At 53.5% G+C, this 14,931-nt stretch overlaps 5 protein-coding genes across 5 annotated transcripts; 3 read left to right on the top strand and 2 right to left on the bottom strand.

Moving 5' to 3' along the window:
- Positions 1 to 629: 629 nt before the first annotated feature.
- On the top strand, positions 630 to 1,295 carry A1O3_01130 (sorting nexin-3; the record flags this gene model as incomplete). Its single annotated transcript, XM_007731278.1, has 3 exons — positions 630 to 707; positions 842 to 1,166; positions 1,267 to 1,295. The coding sequence occupies 3 exons, from the start codon at positions 630 to 632 to the stop codon at positions 1,293 to 1,295; spliced, it is 432 nt and encodes a 143-aa protein (XP_007729468.1).
- Positions 1,296 to 2,183: 888 nt separating this feature from the next.
- Positions 2,184 to 3,959, bottom strand: A1O3_01129 (uncharacterized protein; the record flags this gene model as incomplete). Its single annotated transcript, XM_007731277.1, has 1 exon — positions 2,184 to 3,959. One exon carries the CDS (start codon positions 3,957 to 3,959, stop codon positions 2,184 to 2,186), a length of 1,776 nt encoding a protein of 591 aa, XP_007729467.1.
- A 3,093-nt stretch (positions 3,960 to 7,052) lies between these two features.
- A1O3_01128 (uncharacterized protein) lies at positions 7,053 to 10,634 on the top strand (the record flags this gene model as incomplete). The annotated part of the gene is made up of 1 exon (XM_007731276.1): positions 7,053 to 10,634. One exon carries the CDS (start codon positions 7,053 to 7,055, stop codon positions 10,632 to 10,634), a length of 3,582 nt encoding a protein of 1,193 aa, XP_007729466.1.
- Positions 10,635 to 11,798: 1,164 nt separating this feature from the next.
- Positions 11,799 to 13,157, top strand: A1O3_01127 (uncharacterized protein; the record flags this gene model as incomplete). Its single annotated transcript, XM_007731275.1, has 3 exons — positions 11,799 to 11,865; positions 11,921 to 12,946; positions 13,003 to 13,157. 3 exons carry the CDS (start codon positions 11,799 to 11,801, stop codon positions 13,155 to 13,157), a joined length of 1,248 nt encoding a protein of 415 aa, XP_007729465.1.
- Positions 13,158 to 13,291: 134 nt separating this feature from the next.
- Positions 13,292 to 13,735, bottom strand: A1O3_01126 (uncharacterized protein; the record flags this gene model as incomplete). Its single annotated transcript, XM_007731274.1, has 1 exon — positions 13,292 to 13,735. The coding sequence occupies one exon, from the start codon at positions 13,733 to 13,735 to the stop codon at positions 13,292 to 13,294; it is 444 nt and encodes a 147-aa protein (XP_007729464.1).
- Positions 13,736 to 14,931: the final 1,196 nt, after the last annotated feature.

The raw sequence follows: 14,931 nt of genomic DNA, 5'->3' as shown, positions 1-14,931 counted from the left end.
TAGTTCCAAGGACTCATTACATCTCGAGAGGAAGAACTAGAGCTCGAGATGGAAGGGAAAAAGTGGGAGTCCCGAGGGAAGGAAGATGAGTAGGTTCCTTTCATGAAGGGCCTCTTGCGTTCTTCCTTATGGCAAGAACAGGCGTTTTCCACGTATATGATATACTCCTTCACCTAGGTACATATCGTACCGATCTTGACATCTTTATCCACGCCAAAGGCTTCCAGGATTGAGGTGGCTCCCCAGTATCCATTCGCAAGGCTGAATCGAAGTCGAAGATTGGGTCAGGTCACATGACCGTCTACTAAAGCGACAAGGCGTCTGTCCCAAGAGGGAGTCGGCGCCGAATACGGAGTACTGCACCGCAGGAAAGTTCCAGACAGTCGAGTCGACACACCACGCACTGCGGCCCCTCCACAGCGTAACATACAAATGAAGAGACCGCAGATACCAGCGACGCCAGATCATCAGCCGAGTCCAGCTGGTGACCAATAACCCAGCTACTGTCTAGATTCTCTCCAACAGCAGTAAAGCTTCAATACCACCGACCACCAGCTTTTGACTGCACGCGACCATCGAACTCGTCTCATATCCCGCACCCGTCACCCCACTACTGCTTACCCGCAACCATGCAAGCCTTACCAGAGTCGCGACAACAGACCTTCGAGGAGATCTATGGACCGCCGGAAAACTTTCTGGAGATAGAGGTACGTCTATAGCTACGGCGCCTGCTCTGGCGTTGCACTGGCACTTCTGCGCTGCCAGCAGGCCCAGTGCTCGCATCGGACCGCGGACGCAACCTTGCAACAGACGCAGCCGACTGACCGTCCGCGACACCCAGGTGAAAAACCCCCAGACTCACGGCTCCTCTCCTCGAAACATGTACACTTCCTACGAGATCCATACACGCACCAACATCCCCGCGTTCAAGCTACGCCACTCGGTCGTGCGCCGCCGCTATTCCGACTTCGAGTACTTCCGAGACATTCTGGAGCGGGAGAGTGCCCGAGTCACCATCCCGCCGCTGCCGGGGAAAGTGTTCACGAACCGCTTCTCAGACGACGTGATTGAGCATCGAAGAGAAGGACTCCAGCGCTTCCTGCAGATCGTCGCCGGCCACCCGCTGCTGCAAACCGGGAGCAAAGTCCTCGGCGCCTTCATCCAGGGTAAGTTGCCCAAACCACCCCCCACATCACATCACATCACATCACATCACGATAGTCGGGGATCATGGCGCACATCTCTAACACTAACGGCTGGCTCTAGATCCGAACTGGGACCGCAACGCCTGGTGATGTGAAAAGCTGCCGGGCCGGATTCAATGGCCTGATAAACCAGCTTCAAAGGGGACGAAAGGCAATTAAAAGAAAGACTCTCAATCATTCATTACCAGACAAATATGCGGCATATTACGACGAGTGGTTCCGGAGCCTCGCAACGATCTGCCCGTCGATTCCTGCAGCATTGTCTAGCCTACGCATGTGGTTCGTTCTGTTGTACCATACTGTTTCAACGGCACCAGTCCGGCCCAACAGGAGGAGGGGGTGCGGAGCATGCATGTCGGGCGAGCAAAATGGACAGGGGCCCCGGGTCGCATCGGGATTTTATCGTTTCCGCGTGGAGTTGGGAGGCTGTTTCGAGAATTGATTTCCCTGTTCTGCCCCCTTTGACAGGCGAGGCGGGAGAGTCTACGGCAGGTGCAGTCAATCGTGACCGCGGCAGGATGCATACATTACTCAGCTGGCAACGAAGACGAACCCAGAAGCAACGAAATCATGACATACAAAAGCCATGGCCTGGTGCTCTCCACGGAGCGTAGCGTTGCGTTAGTACTTGCGTATGTGGTCGCGGCGCTACCTAACCCCCTACCTATATGCCCTGCCATTTACTCCCGTGTCTCGAGTCCGTTGCCTTTCATGTTATCCCAAGTCCAACGCGCGTAACCCCTGCGTCCATCAAATCCATCCTCTGTCCCGGTTTGGTAGCCGTAAATCCCTAGTCAATTCCAAACCCGTGCGAAGCAAAATTGGGTATCATGGCAATGTACTTTTGATGCCAGCCGCGGCCGAATCCAGCCCCAATCCTAAAATGACCCAAGAATCTCCCAGTATACTCCTCGCTGTTCCCGTCTGGATTGTTCCTAGTAGCACAATAAATCCCGTAGTGGTGGCCACTCAACCACGCTATATGCCAATCTCTTCCCATTCATGCAGTGGGGGTAACCTATTATCCTCCCAATCCATGTCATCCTCAACATCAAGCGTGAAGCTGGGTAAAGTGACGCCAGGCTGTTGATCCCTCTCCCCTCCCTTGTCCCTCTCCCGCTCCTTGTCTTTCTCTTTGTCTCTTGTATTTTCTCGATCCCCATCGGTGTTGTGTATCAACATCATCATGCTGGCAGATGAAGCCGACGATTTGGTCCGCTCAGTGACAGGTTGATTCTGTGTCGGCGTATTCGAGTTGGGGTGCGTGAAACTAGCCACGTTCTGCGGTGGAGTCGCCGTTGCAGAGCTCCTTCCAAGCGTTCCCGAGCCACTAGATCCAGCTATACTAGCAGTGAAGCTCTGTCCGCCAACTTTCTCGGTCCTTTTCATCTCGGATCTCAGCGGTGCGCTTTCAGCATGCCTGTATCCGTCTGGGTACATGGTGCGGATACGATCACGTAAGTCAGTAGCTCGTCGATGTTTCAAGTCAAGCTCAACGTCGTCATGAATGGCGGTCCACTGAAACCCGTGTTTGGCCACGCCTTTGAGCAGGTTGGCATCCTCACGCGCAGTCCAGGCGCGGCGTTTCCGCCGTTGTTTCGAAGGTTGGCCCAGATCCATGGGCGAGGTCGCGGGGGCAGACTGGTCAGGCGAAATTGATCCTTGAGCAGTGGCAGGAGCTTCGGGGCCAGATAAGGGTTCCATGCCAAAGGATATCCTGGCAGAAAGAGTATCTAGTCTCGGGACAGTCTCATTATTTGCGCAGACTCGGTATCGATCCTTGAGATCAACTGAGCTCCGATCACTGAATTTAAAGGATGGATCATCCAGAATTTGTTTCCATTTGCCGGCACCGTACTTTCGCACCCCTGCCAGCAGATATTTTGTTTCGTCCTCTGACCATTTCCGACGAACGCGTCGAGGTTTATTGTCTTTCCACGGTGCCGGCGCTGTGGCTAGCTCCGCATTGGCCGGCACAAGTTCCTGAAAGGATGTCCCGTGGGCGGCACTGTACTGTTTGAACGAGCCCAAATCTTGGTCAGCTTGGCTGGGCAGGAGCGCCGTGGGCAGTGCAGATGTATGCTGAACAGACTGGGTCAGCATATCCTTAACATGGATCTTCGAAGTTGTGTTCGAGCGTGAAGCTGAAGGCCTAGAGTCGACGTCGATGGACGGGAGCAGTGCTGCGGACGGGGGCGGCTCATGTAAGCCCGTGACCATCGCAGGGAGCATAGGTGCCGGCCTAGTCTGTCGTTCATCTTTCTGTGCCGGCCGAGGGAGACGCCTGATCAAATCCAGCGAGATGTGCTCATTTTCGACATCTACTCTCAGGCGCTTCTGAAACTGAGGATGTTCCAAAGCAGCGGGTGCTTGTATAGGAGATTTCTCGACGACAGAAAGGCTGATGAAGGAAGGAAGCTGCATCGGTGCAATGTCTTGACCATCGTTGTCTTCCAGCAGCTCGCTAATGGCCAAGTGTGGTTTCTTTGATTCCCGAGCCAGCAGGACGTCATTGGGAGTGATCTTTGGAGCCCTCCTTTTCTCGCTGTGGTCTTCCGATAGAGACTTGGTAGTCCGAGTGTTGTTGAGGATGTTGCCGGGCCCTGGCTCGAGTGGCAGCGGGACGTTTCCATGACGAGCAGGAGCTGGATTACGCAGGGGAGCGATTTGAAAATCGGTCAGAGCAGGCAAATCCGTTATCTGGAACTGCGGATCGTCAAGGAGGCCAGGTAACGGCTCGGTGATACCGTTCATGCTGACTGGGGGAGATCATCGCCAAATTGAAGCGGTCGAGGGATTTAGCAGCGTAGTCGAGTCTTGGAGGCTACAGTAGGAGGGCCGCCCGAGTGTCGAGACATGCATGGTAGGGTATCGTCGCTGGGATATCGGAGGATCGTAGAAGCCAACATCAGACAGAAGAGACGGTCGAAAGAGAAAGGAAATGCAGTTTCGATGGACTTGCACGTGGGGACGGAAATGCGTCGGACGTTGGGCAGTTGAGTCGGCAGATCAGCTCTTTACTAGGACGCGTACGGCGTACGGAGGACTAGTGCTGCTACCAAAGACCATATCTATTTCCTGACTACCATCCGTCTGCCGCCACCTTGTCGTCTCACTGTGATGAACTTTACCCCTTGATACGCCATTGGACAGCACTCACTGCTTCATTTGGCTCACAGTCGTGGTTGGTCTGGCACGGATTTTGAGTCGGACATGGTTAATGGCAGGCGTGTCGCTTGCACAGTGCCGATACTCCGTCAGGAACAACACACCCTTGACTTCCAAGGTTTCTCTGCCCCTGGATCCCAGCCTGCTTAGTCCTCCTGATCTCCTTTCAAACGTCTGTCCACCGCAAGAACGTGGCCAATCCTTCAGGACTTCGTACCGTTCCCCTTCAATGCCTGCCACGGCCATGTGGAAGCCACTGAGCCCGGGATGAGAAGAGAGGAACAAGAGAAGATGAGGCACCCGATGGAGTCAAACCGGCATTGCATGCTACAGGGATTCGTTGCAAAAAAACGCAGAACAGATCAAATTGCGGATTGACGTAAACGACCCTTGATGATTGCAATTGGGAAGCAAGCCTCTGAACCATGGCTTCGGCCTCCAATATCCTTATGCAAGCCTTCAAAGCTCACGACCTAAAGCATGCGCTTTAGGTCCTTCTAACATCACTCACATGATGAGGCAGTGAGTGGCATGCTTCCTCCAAGTCCAGCCTCGAATTGCGGGAGTAACTTGGATCGGGTTCAATGATGATCCTCGAGGCCAGCTAGCTGAGGTAGCTTCCTTGCTGGCTGGTACCTGGCTGGTCGGCTGCCCAAGAGCTTTCAAGTTTGTCGAATCTCATTCCTGTGTCACCGTCGTCTTTGCAAAGATCGCCGGGCCTGAGACTTCGCTTGAGCGCGGAAACCTAGTCTAGTGTCTACAAAAATGCGTAGCTGTTCCATGCCTCGTTTCTGCAAGCCTCACTCGATGCTTGGGGCGTCGTCAGTCGTGGTTTGGACTAGGTTGGTACTATATTTCCCATGCAGAACAGGGTTGCACACGTGTCGGAAAATCCAGGAAACGCTCATGAGACTGCCGCTTCCGCTTCTTCGTTGACGGCCGGCATTTGTTCTGTTCCTTCTAGATGTGTATCCAACATACCACCTTCAGCGATTTGACTGGGCCGGATGGTGGTCTAATGGATGGGATCTTGGTGACTGTGACACGCGTCTCCAGGTGAAATCAAGAGCAATGAAGCAGGTTGGACGGACAGGACCACAACAGATCGTTATATTATAGGCTGCTGGAAAGTGAAGATTCTGGCCTAGTCAGTGACAAAGAAGAGCCGATGCAGCTTTCAGGGGGTGATTCTACACGGGTGCTGAGTCCCCGCAAGGCAAGCCGCAAACCGGGGTGCACCGTGCACTCGGCTCCTTCGCGCTCTCCTCCCACGACTCGTAATGCCGCGCGCAGCAGAGGCCTTGACCCAATTGTGGAGGGCTTTCAGGCCCAGGAATGTGGTTGGCTGTTTGAGTCGGACACCAGTGTTTCAGGATCTCTGTCACCACGATCAGAGCCCAAGTGACTGCGTGGCTTGCTTCCAAGCACCTACTAGGTGCCTACAGCCTGGAAGAATGTCTTAGCCCGGGCACCTGGAGCGCTGGTAGTTTGTAAGCCTGGAGCAATGGTGAATCGCTGGGATAGGCTGGAGCAGGTGATCAGTCATATTTCCAGGGTACTGGGAGCCAGGATGCGCCGGTGGACAAACAGAAAATGTTTCGAGAGTGGCTGCGGAGCGGAGCCTGGTTGTTTGCACTTGTGTGTGGGATAGCAATTCTCGGCTGCTAGAATGCATAGCAGCGTGTTTGCCATCTGCCTCTTGATTGTACCCCGTACAGTGTACACTTCAGTATTGTCGTCTCCCACCATCTTGGAGGGAGCTGCAACCAGGCTCTCTGCGGAAGCTAGACGGGAGGATGGGCGATGGGCGACGTGGGTAACGCGTCCCTCGTTGGCAGGCTCTCGAAAGCTTGGGCTGCGATGGTTGCATGGACGGGATGGATCGTGCATCGTCGAAACATGTTGCCAGACAGGGAAGCGTTCAGGATACTCAACCAGGGACAAGGCCGCAGTCTAGCAAGATCCTGATACCTACTAGCTGGATCAAGAGTCGGCGGGATCAAGATGTTGGGTTGGGTAGTTGTAGTCTCGTGGTACACCGTAATTGTACTCTGTAGCATACAAACAACTTGAACTGCACCGCTGTCTCCGTCTGCGCTCCCTCGCCCGCCGCTCTGCAGTCTGCCCCCTAATTGAGATCCATCCATCCACCACTCTTTCGTTTTCACCTTTACCTTGACTTCCATCCTTCTCTCTAATGTCCATTCAGCCCCTGGAGTGCTACTTCGATTCTCCATATTCTGTGTTATTCTTGCCTAATGCGATCTATCCTTAGCAATCATGCTCATCGGCCTCTAGAGTAGTGTCCAGTTCATTCGCGAAACCGTTGTCTTCCTCGTACCCGCGATTCGAGCAGCTGTAACAACCACTGCCCTACAGATTTTCGTCCTCCCTCACACATTACATTATTGTCAGCTCGAAAATATACCAGCTCCGTCTATACTCCTGTTGGATCTCCCAAAAATACACACTCTGGACGCCACAAACCGCAGGAGATTTTACTGCAATTGGCCCCGAGGTACTTGAACAACCTCATCACCCTCCTTTCACCGAGACAGGCTACGTTGGGGGCGAAAGAAGGAAGATTTATATAATTCAAACCTGTGACCTTTACTTGATCCACGTTCCGCGGATCCCGTCAAGGTGGGATTGAGTCGACTTCGCCGCGATTCACCTATCATGGCTCCCACAACGAGGCCAGACGGGCAGCTCAACCTCAATCTGTCAGGACTGAACACAATCACGGAGCCTGTTTCAGTTCCTACCACTAAATCCCCCTTTGGAGGCCCCAAATCCTCCTCAGGACTGGCAGGCTTGTCCAGCGCAAGAGGAGGAGCGGGCTCTCCCCTTCACGAACAGACTTCCCGACTCTTCCCCAAACGCACTCGAGAACTACAGTCTCAGACTTCTTCTCTTGCCCCAAACATATGGGGTCCTCCTACCAGTGGGACTTCCACCCCGCTTTTCGAGATACCGGAGTCCCCTAATCAAGACGGATTCCCCGACCTGGTACCCCTGACAGAGACTGGTATCAACAGCCCGGCCAGGCGAGGTCGAGCTGGCACCCTTCCTTCAAGAATATCCCCCGTAGGGACTATCAATGGAGTCAATGTCCTGATCTCGAAAACTTCCCGCCCTACTCCCTCCACGAGTCCTTTCCGACCTGGATCAACCTCCGCCGCGGAGACCGCGTTCTACTCGACCACGTCCAACGCAGCGAACTCAGCAAGCCCCGTGAATTCCGCCCTTCTATCCAGACTCCGCGCAGGCAGCATGCCTCAACGGTCAGGTCTGCTGGGAAGTTCTAGCTCTTTCGGCCAGAGTGCTTACAGCAGCAGTTGGAGCACAAGAGGTCGTGCGGCGACCCTAACTAGCATCAGTTCTGCCGAGGATCCTACTTCTCCACAGCAATTGGGCTTGTCAAGGGACGGCATGTCTGACTCGGGTGTCCGGACTCTTGACTACCTAGGTCTTGCCGAACCTCTGCCACACTCAAGGTTGTCGGAGGCACTTCGTCATGATGCCACTGATCCTTCTCTCGGACAGAACTCCGGCTTGTCTGACGTGCTAGCCAATTTTGGGCTGCGTAACTCTGGTCGTTTCAGGTCATTCTCCGTCAACACGCAACCAAAATACAGTGCCGAAGGTCACGATGGTGACCATAGCCATGCTCTGTATCCTACCGGAACTTTGACTCCATCTGCAGCGGCGGCCCTGGAAGCTGAGTATGAACGCGTCCAGGAAAAAGTGCGGCTTCACAATCAAGCCGTTCAGGCATTTGCTGTCAATGCAAGTGCCGCACGTCCGCGTGCCCGCACTGCTGGCTTAGTCGAAACTCCACAACGTACTTCGCTTCGCAATCTGATCCACCCAGATGCCGATGCGGTCGACATGGAGTTTGACGTTCTTGGCTCCAGTGGCCTCGGTGAGCCTCCGATATCCGATGCTTTGCAGAGTCTAAACATCAACGAGAATGCGTCCTTGTCATATGAGGGCATGGATGACCCTGAGATTCAAGTGTCGCGGTCTTTGTGGATCGGGTCAATCCCCAATTCCACCACCATGTCCTCCCTGGATGCCATTTTCAGCCGGTTTGGTCCAATCGAATCTACCAGGGTTCTAACCCACAAAAACTGTGGCTTTGTGAATTTTGAAACCCTGGAAGCTGCTGTTCGTGCCCGTCACCTTCTCAACGGGAAGGAGATCTTCCCGGGGGCTGGTCCTGTCAGGATCGGGTTTGCCAAAGCTCCAAACGCCTCTGTTTCTATCACCCCGGTTCAGAACACCACCCCTCCTCCGGCTTCAAATGGACATGCGGACTCGCTTGAAGTCTCACAGTCCAAAGATGGACAAGGCAGTCCCGCCAGTTCGACGAATGCACAACAAACTCTATCTTTACCTGCCGCCGACCGCTTAGCGGAACTGCAACCTGAAATTCTGCAAATTGTCCTGGATTTTGGTGGGCAACAATCAGAGTTACCATCTATCTCTGCCAACATCGACAGTGCCATCCGTTACCAGCAATTGGAGAAGGAAATTCCACCAATTCCAGAGCCAAGTCCCACGAGAATCTACGATGCCCCAACCCTGCGAGACATCCGCAAACGAATCGACAACGGAGCATGTGGTCTGCAGGAGATCGAACAGATCGCCATCGACATGCTGCCTGAGATTGCCGAGCTCTCCTCGGACTATCTTGGGAACACGGTGGTCCAGAAGCTCTTCGAATATTGCTCAGAACAGACTAAGGAACAGATGCTGACGTACATCGCTCCCTATATTGCCGAAATTGGAGTGCATAAAAACGGAACCTGGGCCGCTCAAAAAATCATCGATGTGTGCAAGACCGAAACTCAGACTCGGATGATTGTCAATTCGCTTCGTCCTTACACCGTTCCCCTGTTCCTCGATCAGTATGGGAACTATGTCCTTCAGTGCTGCCTTCGATTTGGCTCGCCATATAATGACTTCATTTTTGAAACCATGTTAAGTCAGCTCTGGGAAATTGCGCAAGGCCGTTTCGGCGCCAGAGCCATGCGTGCTTGTTTGGAATCTCATCACGCCACCAAGAACCAACAACGCCTGATGGCTGCGGTAGTTGCGCTACACAGTGTTCAGCTCGCTCAGAGTGCCAATGGAGCGCTGCTGTTGACATGGCTCCTCGACACCTGTACCTTCCCTCGTCGACGGTCCGTGCTTGCGCCGAGACTGGTCCCTCACCTGGTTCAGCTTTGCACCCATAAAGTCGCCTACCTGACCGTGCTCAAGATTATCAATCAAAGAAACGAGCCGGAAGCGCGGGACGCGGTATTGAAGGCTTTGTTTTTCAGTACCAACGACAGCACTCTTGAGCAAATTCTCTGCGATCAGACTTCGGGAGTGACACTGATTTTCAAGATCTTGGCCAGCCCATTTTTGGATGATAGCGTGAGGCCGGAGGTGGTGCAAAACGTGTCGAGAGTGCTCACAAAGATCAAGGCGCAACCAAACCAAGGTTACAAGAGAATCATGGATGAAGTTGGCCTGTCCCTGCGACCCAGTCAGCCTCCCGTACAGCAATATACTCCTCATGCACACCCAACCATGAATGATCGAGGTCGCCAGATGAATCACCCGCAGCAGGTCCCCGGAAATGGACATGGGCACCAAAACTTTCCACGGCAATTCAACGGCAATTTCGCACCCAGCGTCAATGGAAACACTTTGGAAAACGGAATGAGCCCCATCAGAACTGGGTCGGCGGACTCATTCGGGTTCGCCCCGTACAACATGGCTGGGTTCCAAGCACAACAGCCATACTCTCAGATTCCGTACCAGCAAATGACACCTCAAACACAATATCAGAACTATCCCAACACAGCACAACGGTCCAATGGTGGTTTCATGCCCAGTGGTTATGCTGGCTTCGCTACGCCGCCTTCGGTGGACCAATTTCGCCCCTTGCAGAATCCATCGTCCTCACCAATGTCATTCTCAGCACAAATGAGTCCCGTCATTGGCTCAGCAGGATTTGCCGGACAGAACTATCCGCAGAATTTGCCTACCAACATGTATAATTATCCTCAACAACAGTTCTACTTCCCACCTCCAATGCAGACTGTCCATTCCGGCGGACGAGGACGTAGGGTGAGTCATTCTCGGATTGCATTCCACTTCTGTTCACTAATTGGTTCATCAGAGATAGACAGGTCAGCATTGAACAGAGTTCTTTGCGTTCTCACACATAGACGGTTCTACGTCATAGCAATCTTCTGCCGATGAACGGCCAAAGGATGCGGGCATCGGTTCCCAGCTTGAAGGGACATGCAGCCTTCTATTGATGTGCAGTGTGTTTGGGCAGGCGGGCAATTTATTTGCACAAAAGGCGATTGAAAATTGGGAAGGAGTTTTCACAGTCGGTCAATTGGTCTGTATCAGAACCACGAGGGTAAGGGACATGTTTGGACGAATTGGTCGTTCCATCTTTCACCACCGATGAGTATATCATCGACAGCCGTCGATGCGGGAGCCACTTATTCTTATTCAACTGCGGATGCGTGCTCCTCGTCAGATGAGAACAACGATCGCGCGAGCGGGTTCATATATCAACGGAAGGGAAAGGGGCGAAAAGCCAGGTCAAAAAGCGGGTGCATTTATTGACTCCGCGCCGGAGATAGGGTTAGGTGGGATATGACTTATCTTCGACATTTCGTCAAGCAAGAACGTACAGAACAGGCTAGGACAGGCTAAGCGACAGATGAGGTGGCTCGGGGAGGCAGAAAATTACATATAAACACAATGTTAAGGCTTCACATGCCTGCGCAAAATGAGACGAATTTCAATTTGATCTATCGACTGGCACCAGCCTTTCCTCCAAGATAGAATGTCCAACTTTAAAACTGGGTACCGGCACCCTCGCGGGAGGCAGAGAGCAGGGGGCACAGCTGACTAGCAGTCGGGAGGGATGCTTCCCAGGATAGTTCGCAGAAGAGCTTTGCCGCCATAATAGTGAAAAGAGACATTGAGGCTCTGGGGGGCAGAGAGCAAGTTGACCGAATCAGAAGGAGAGACAGACGCGAAGCGGATGGCGGGGTGCACCTAGGGTGGAGGGTTAACCTAAGCCTAAGGCTTAAGGCTACTAAGGATTAGGGGGCTTAGGCTTAGGCTTGAGGCTTAGGCTTGAAAAGGGCCCCTAAGCCCTTAGGCTTGCATATGTCATACCGTACGGAGTAGGCCGCCATGGCGGGTTGCGACCAAAATCAAACCCTCTCGGGTGCCTGGCAAACCTAAATGTCACGATATTAAATGTGCAGTAAGTACGGAGTACATACTGCATAGTCCTACTGTACCACCATCCCTCCACCTCCAACACGCCGCTCTGCTGCCACAACTATTCACCCTTTGTAGTCATTACGATTCCTGTGCCGACGGTCTATATTGGCCACCATGTCTGTTGTCCCTGAACGCATCAGCGTCAAGCGCAGACGCTCTGACGAACCGGTCGACACCCTCTGTATGCTTTCTCTCATCCCTAGCGTTGTCCGAGGATATGGTCTAATCCTGCATAGTTCTCGAACACGGCAGTGCCCCAGACAAGAAACGGAGGGTTACCGATTTCTACTTCCAGCGCCTTCGAGACGAGATCATTGCTCCCGTCTCCCAGCGAGACAACAGTCCTCTCACCCCACAACGGTCCCAACCTTCGATACCTGGTATTCCTTCTGTTCGGTGGACTTCACCAGGCGATGAGAAAAGAGACTATGAACATTTGAAGGCCAAACTCAAGGAGAAAGCGGACAACAATGCTGCACCTGTCGGGGCAACCAACACTGCTGGTGAGGAGTCTCAGCCTGCGCCCGTCGCCGGCAGCCATTCCGCCCCGACCACACCCATACCGAGGGAAGGTCCGCAACAAGCCCGCCGATTCCATCTCACGCGCCATCTATCTTCAGCCTTGAGTCCGAATTCCTCTGGTGGAATCCGTAAGGTGAAGACTGCGATCCGGCCTCCACTTGCCACATTCGTCGAAAGACATGGGGCTACATTCAGCCACGAGCAAAGCCCTCTCCACAAAGTAACTCCTCTTGACAATGTGTTGGATGTTCCGAATGATGGTAAAAGTGAACTCACGACATCAGATGCGCGGCTGCTGGGCATTGAGGCTCTGGAAGCGTCCAAGAGGACACCTATAAACACATTTCTCCAAGCAAGCAAGCAAGCGGTGCGGAAGGGGACTTCGATCAGAGACCACCCCAGTACTTGGGACCATGATTCGGACCAGCTCGCAGACGAACTTGCCGCGTTGGCAATGGAGCTTGACCCCGACGTCAAGGGAAAGGCCGAAGACGCTGGGGCACCATCGAGACCGGTTCCAGAGCCCGAAGATACAAAAATGATTTCTTCAGACCATGAGGAGAACTACGTATACGAAACGTATATCCGTGTCCGTCACGATGATGAGACGCCTGATCCTATAAGCATGATCGAATCAAACAACGTGGGTGTGTTGGTCATCGAAGACGAAGACGAAGACCTCTGGCAAAAATATGCTGGCAGTGACGACGACACTGACTGGGACGAGGAAGATTCGAATGGTATGTAAATGGATTTCAGATTGTGCCTTGATAGAAACCGCCACTGACGGTGCCAGCCGAGGAAAACCCTGCCAATGATTACCCAGAGGATGAGGTCAGTTCCGACGACGAATATGGCTATAATGCATACAGTTACCGCCAGTATGGATCCGAGGACGAGACTTTTGGAGGTGACGGTGATGACATCGATGAGACCGATAACAAGTGGTGAGAACAATTTTGGTGTGAAGCAGCCAAGTCCTAGACAACCCCTGGAACGAGACCAAACGGCCCAGGCAACGTAACAGACATCCGAACAGATATCCCGTTCCAATTGAATGGCCATGGCGTCCTCCCATGAATACATTAGAGCTTGCATTTCATCATCTTTGGCATAAGTTGGTGGTAAGGTAGCATCCATGGGTATCGAATTGACGTTTGAGCGATCACACCCCAGGCTGCCACATCATAAGGTCGGCGAAGGGCCCGCGGGCCTTGGTCTCGGACTTTTTGGACGTGGTTCTCGGTGAGAACCCGGTAGTACTTGCATTGGAGTCCGGCCTTTCCTCTCTGTTTGTGGAATTGGCGCTTGAAGTTCTCTTGCACCCGGTTCCAGGAGAGACCCAGGTCAATGCGGTTGTACCAGATGAAGATGCCTTCTTCTTGATCGTACTTGTCTCTCGGCGGGTAGCGGCGGTTGCCTGCCGGGGTGGGTGTACCGTTCAAGAGATTGATGATGCTCATTGCATCAACTCGTCGCTTGCCCCCTCGGCCTTTCTTGCTTGCGTCGGCGTGGTGATTGAATCTCATGTTGAGGACAGTTGCTTTGAAGGTGATTCAGTGTACGGCAGCTCCTCGCTGATCAGGTTGGGCTTTCCGAACTGAAGGACAAACTTGTGGGAAAAGCGGCGAGCGGTTCTCTGCGGCGAAGCTGGAGTGAAAGATGGTGATGGGCTCGACCCATGGACCGGTGCCCATGGGCTCTATATACTGGCCAAATTGAACCCGATAATGTGGTTCAGGTGAAGGACGATGCTGGTATACATGATCTCCAGGTCGTCGTCCAAGGGAACAAACCTCGATCCAGCCACGGCGCTTTACTAACCCCAAAAGGTCAGTTGCTCGGTGAAGAATGATCCCGACAATCTCTTCTTCACACGGTTCAGAAGGACTCATGAGACGGCGGATCCAGGACGTCAGGGAGGACCCTAGTCGATTTGAGCAATAGTGGACTCCCCGCCGCCACATTGCTCGTGTGATGTGTTTCCTGAGATGGCCGTGATACCGGGCTTCTCCTGCTTCAAGACCCTGCGGATTCTGTCTCCTTGAATGCTGAGTGGGTCGATCGCTGGACCGACTTGTGGATGGCGCGTGTGAGGAGAGGGCCTCGAGGATCGCAAGGCAAGATCCCAGCGCAAAGACCCTCTCCGAGGAGCAAACACGAGCACGAGCGCCTCATCGTCCCTGATCACATCTGCTGACAGCCATTCGAAGGGTCCACGAATTGCAACGACTCCCGTGTTCGCGCAGACCAGCGTTGGCGAAGTATGCCGCAATGATGGTCCACGATTGCAGTACCAACACCGCCGACGTGACTGCCTGGGCAGGGTTCAGCGTTGAAGGACAGGCTGTACTTTGGGTAGCCAGGTATGAGTGTTTGGCGGACATCCAAACAGTGTCACACCAGGAACTCGTGACCGAGGTGGAACGCCCTCACCAGCGGGAAGTCAGATCTGGAGCCTTAGCGCGACATGTCTGCAAGAGACAGGTACTGCAGAGTTTGACCCCGATCCAACGTCCGCCCCAGCTTCACATGCATCAACGCGAGGGGGCGCGAACGCTGTCCAATAGAGGAAGGGCGGTTCACACTAGGTGCAGTGTGATTTCCTGGCATCCTTGGCCCGTTATTAGCTCACCCCTTGTTGAAGTCAGTCTAGCTCTGAACCCTACCTGGTAGAACTTTACCGCCGGTTCCCATGGCAAGAGCAAGCAGGATGTCCCGCCAT

Source organism: Capronia epimyces (assembly GCF_000585565.1).
Source record: "Capronia epimyces CBS 606.96 chromosome Unknown aczIQ-supercont1.1, whole genome shotgun sequence".
NCBI lineage: Eukaryota > Fungi > Ascomycota > Eurotiomycetes > Chaetothyriales > Herpotrichiellaceae > Capronia > Capronia epimyces.
Note: the sequence above shows the minus strand (reverse complement) of the source record. Positions and strands in the feature narration are given on the sequence as shown.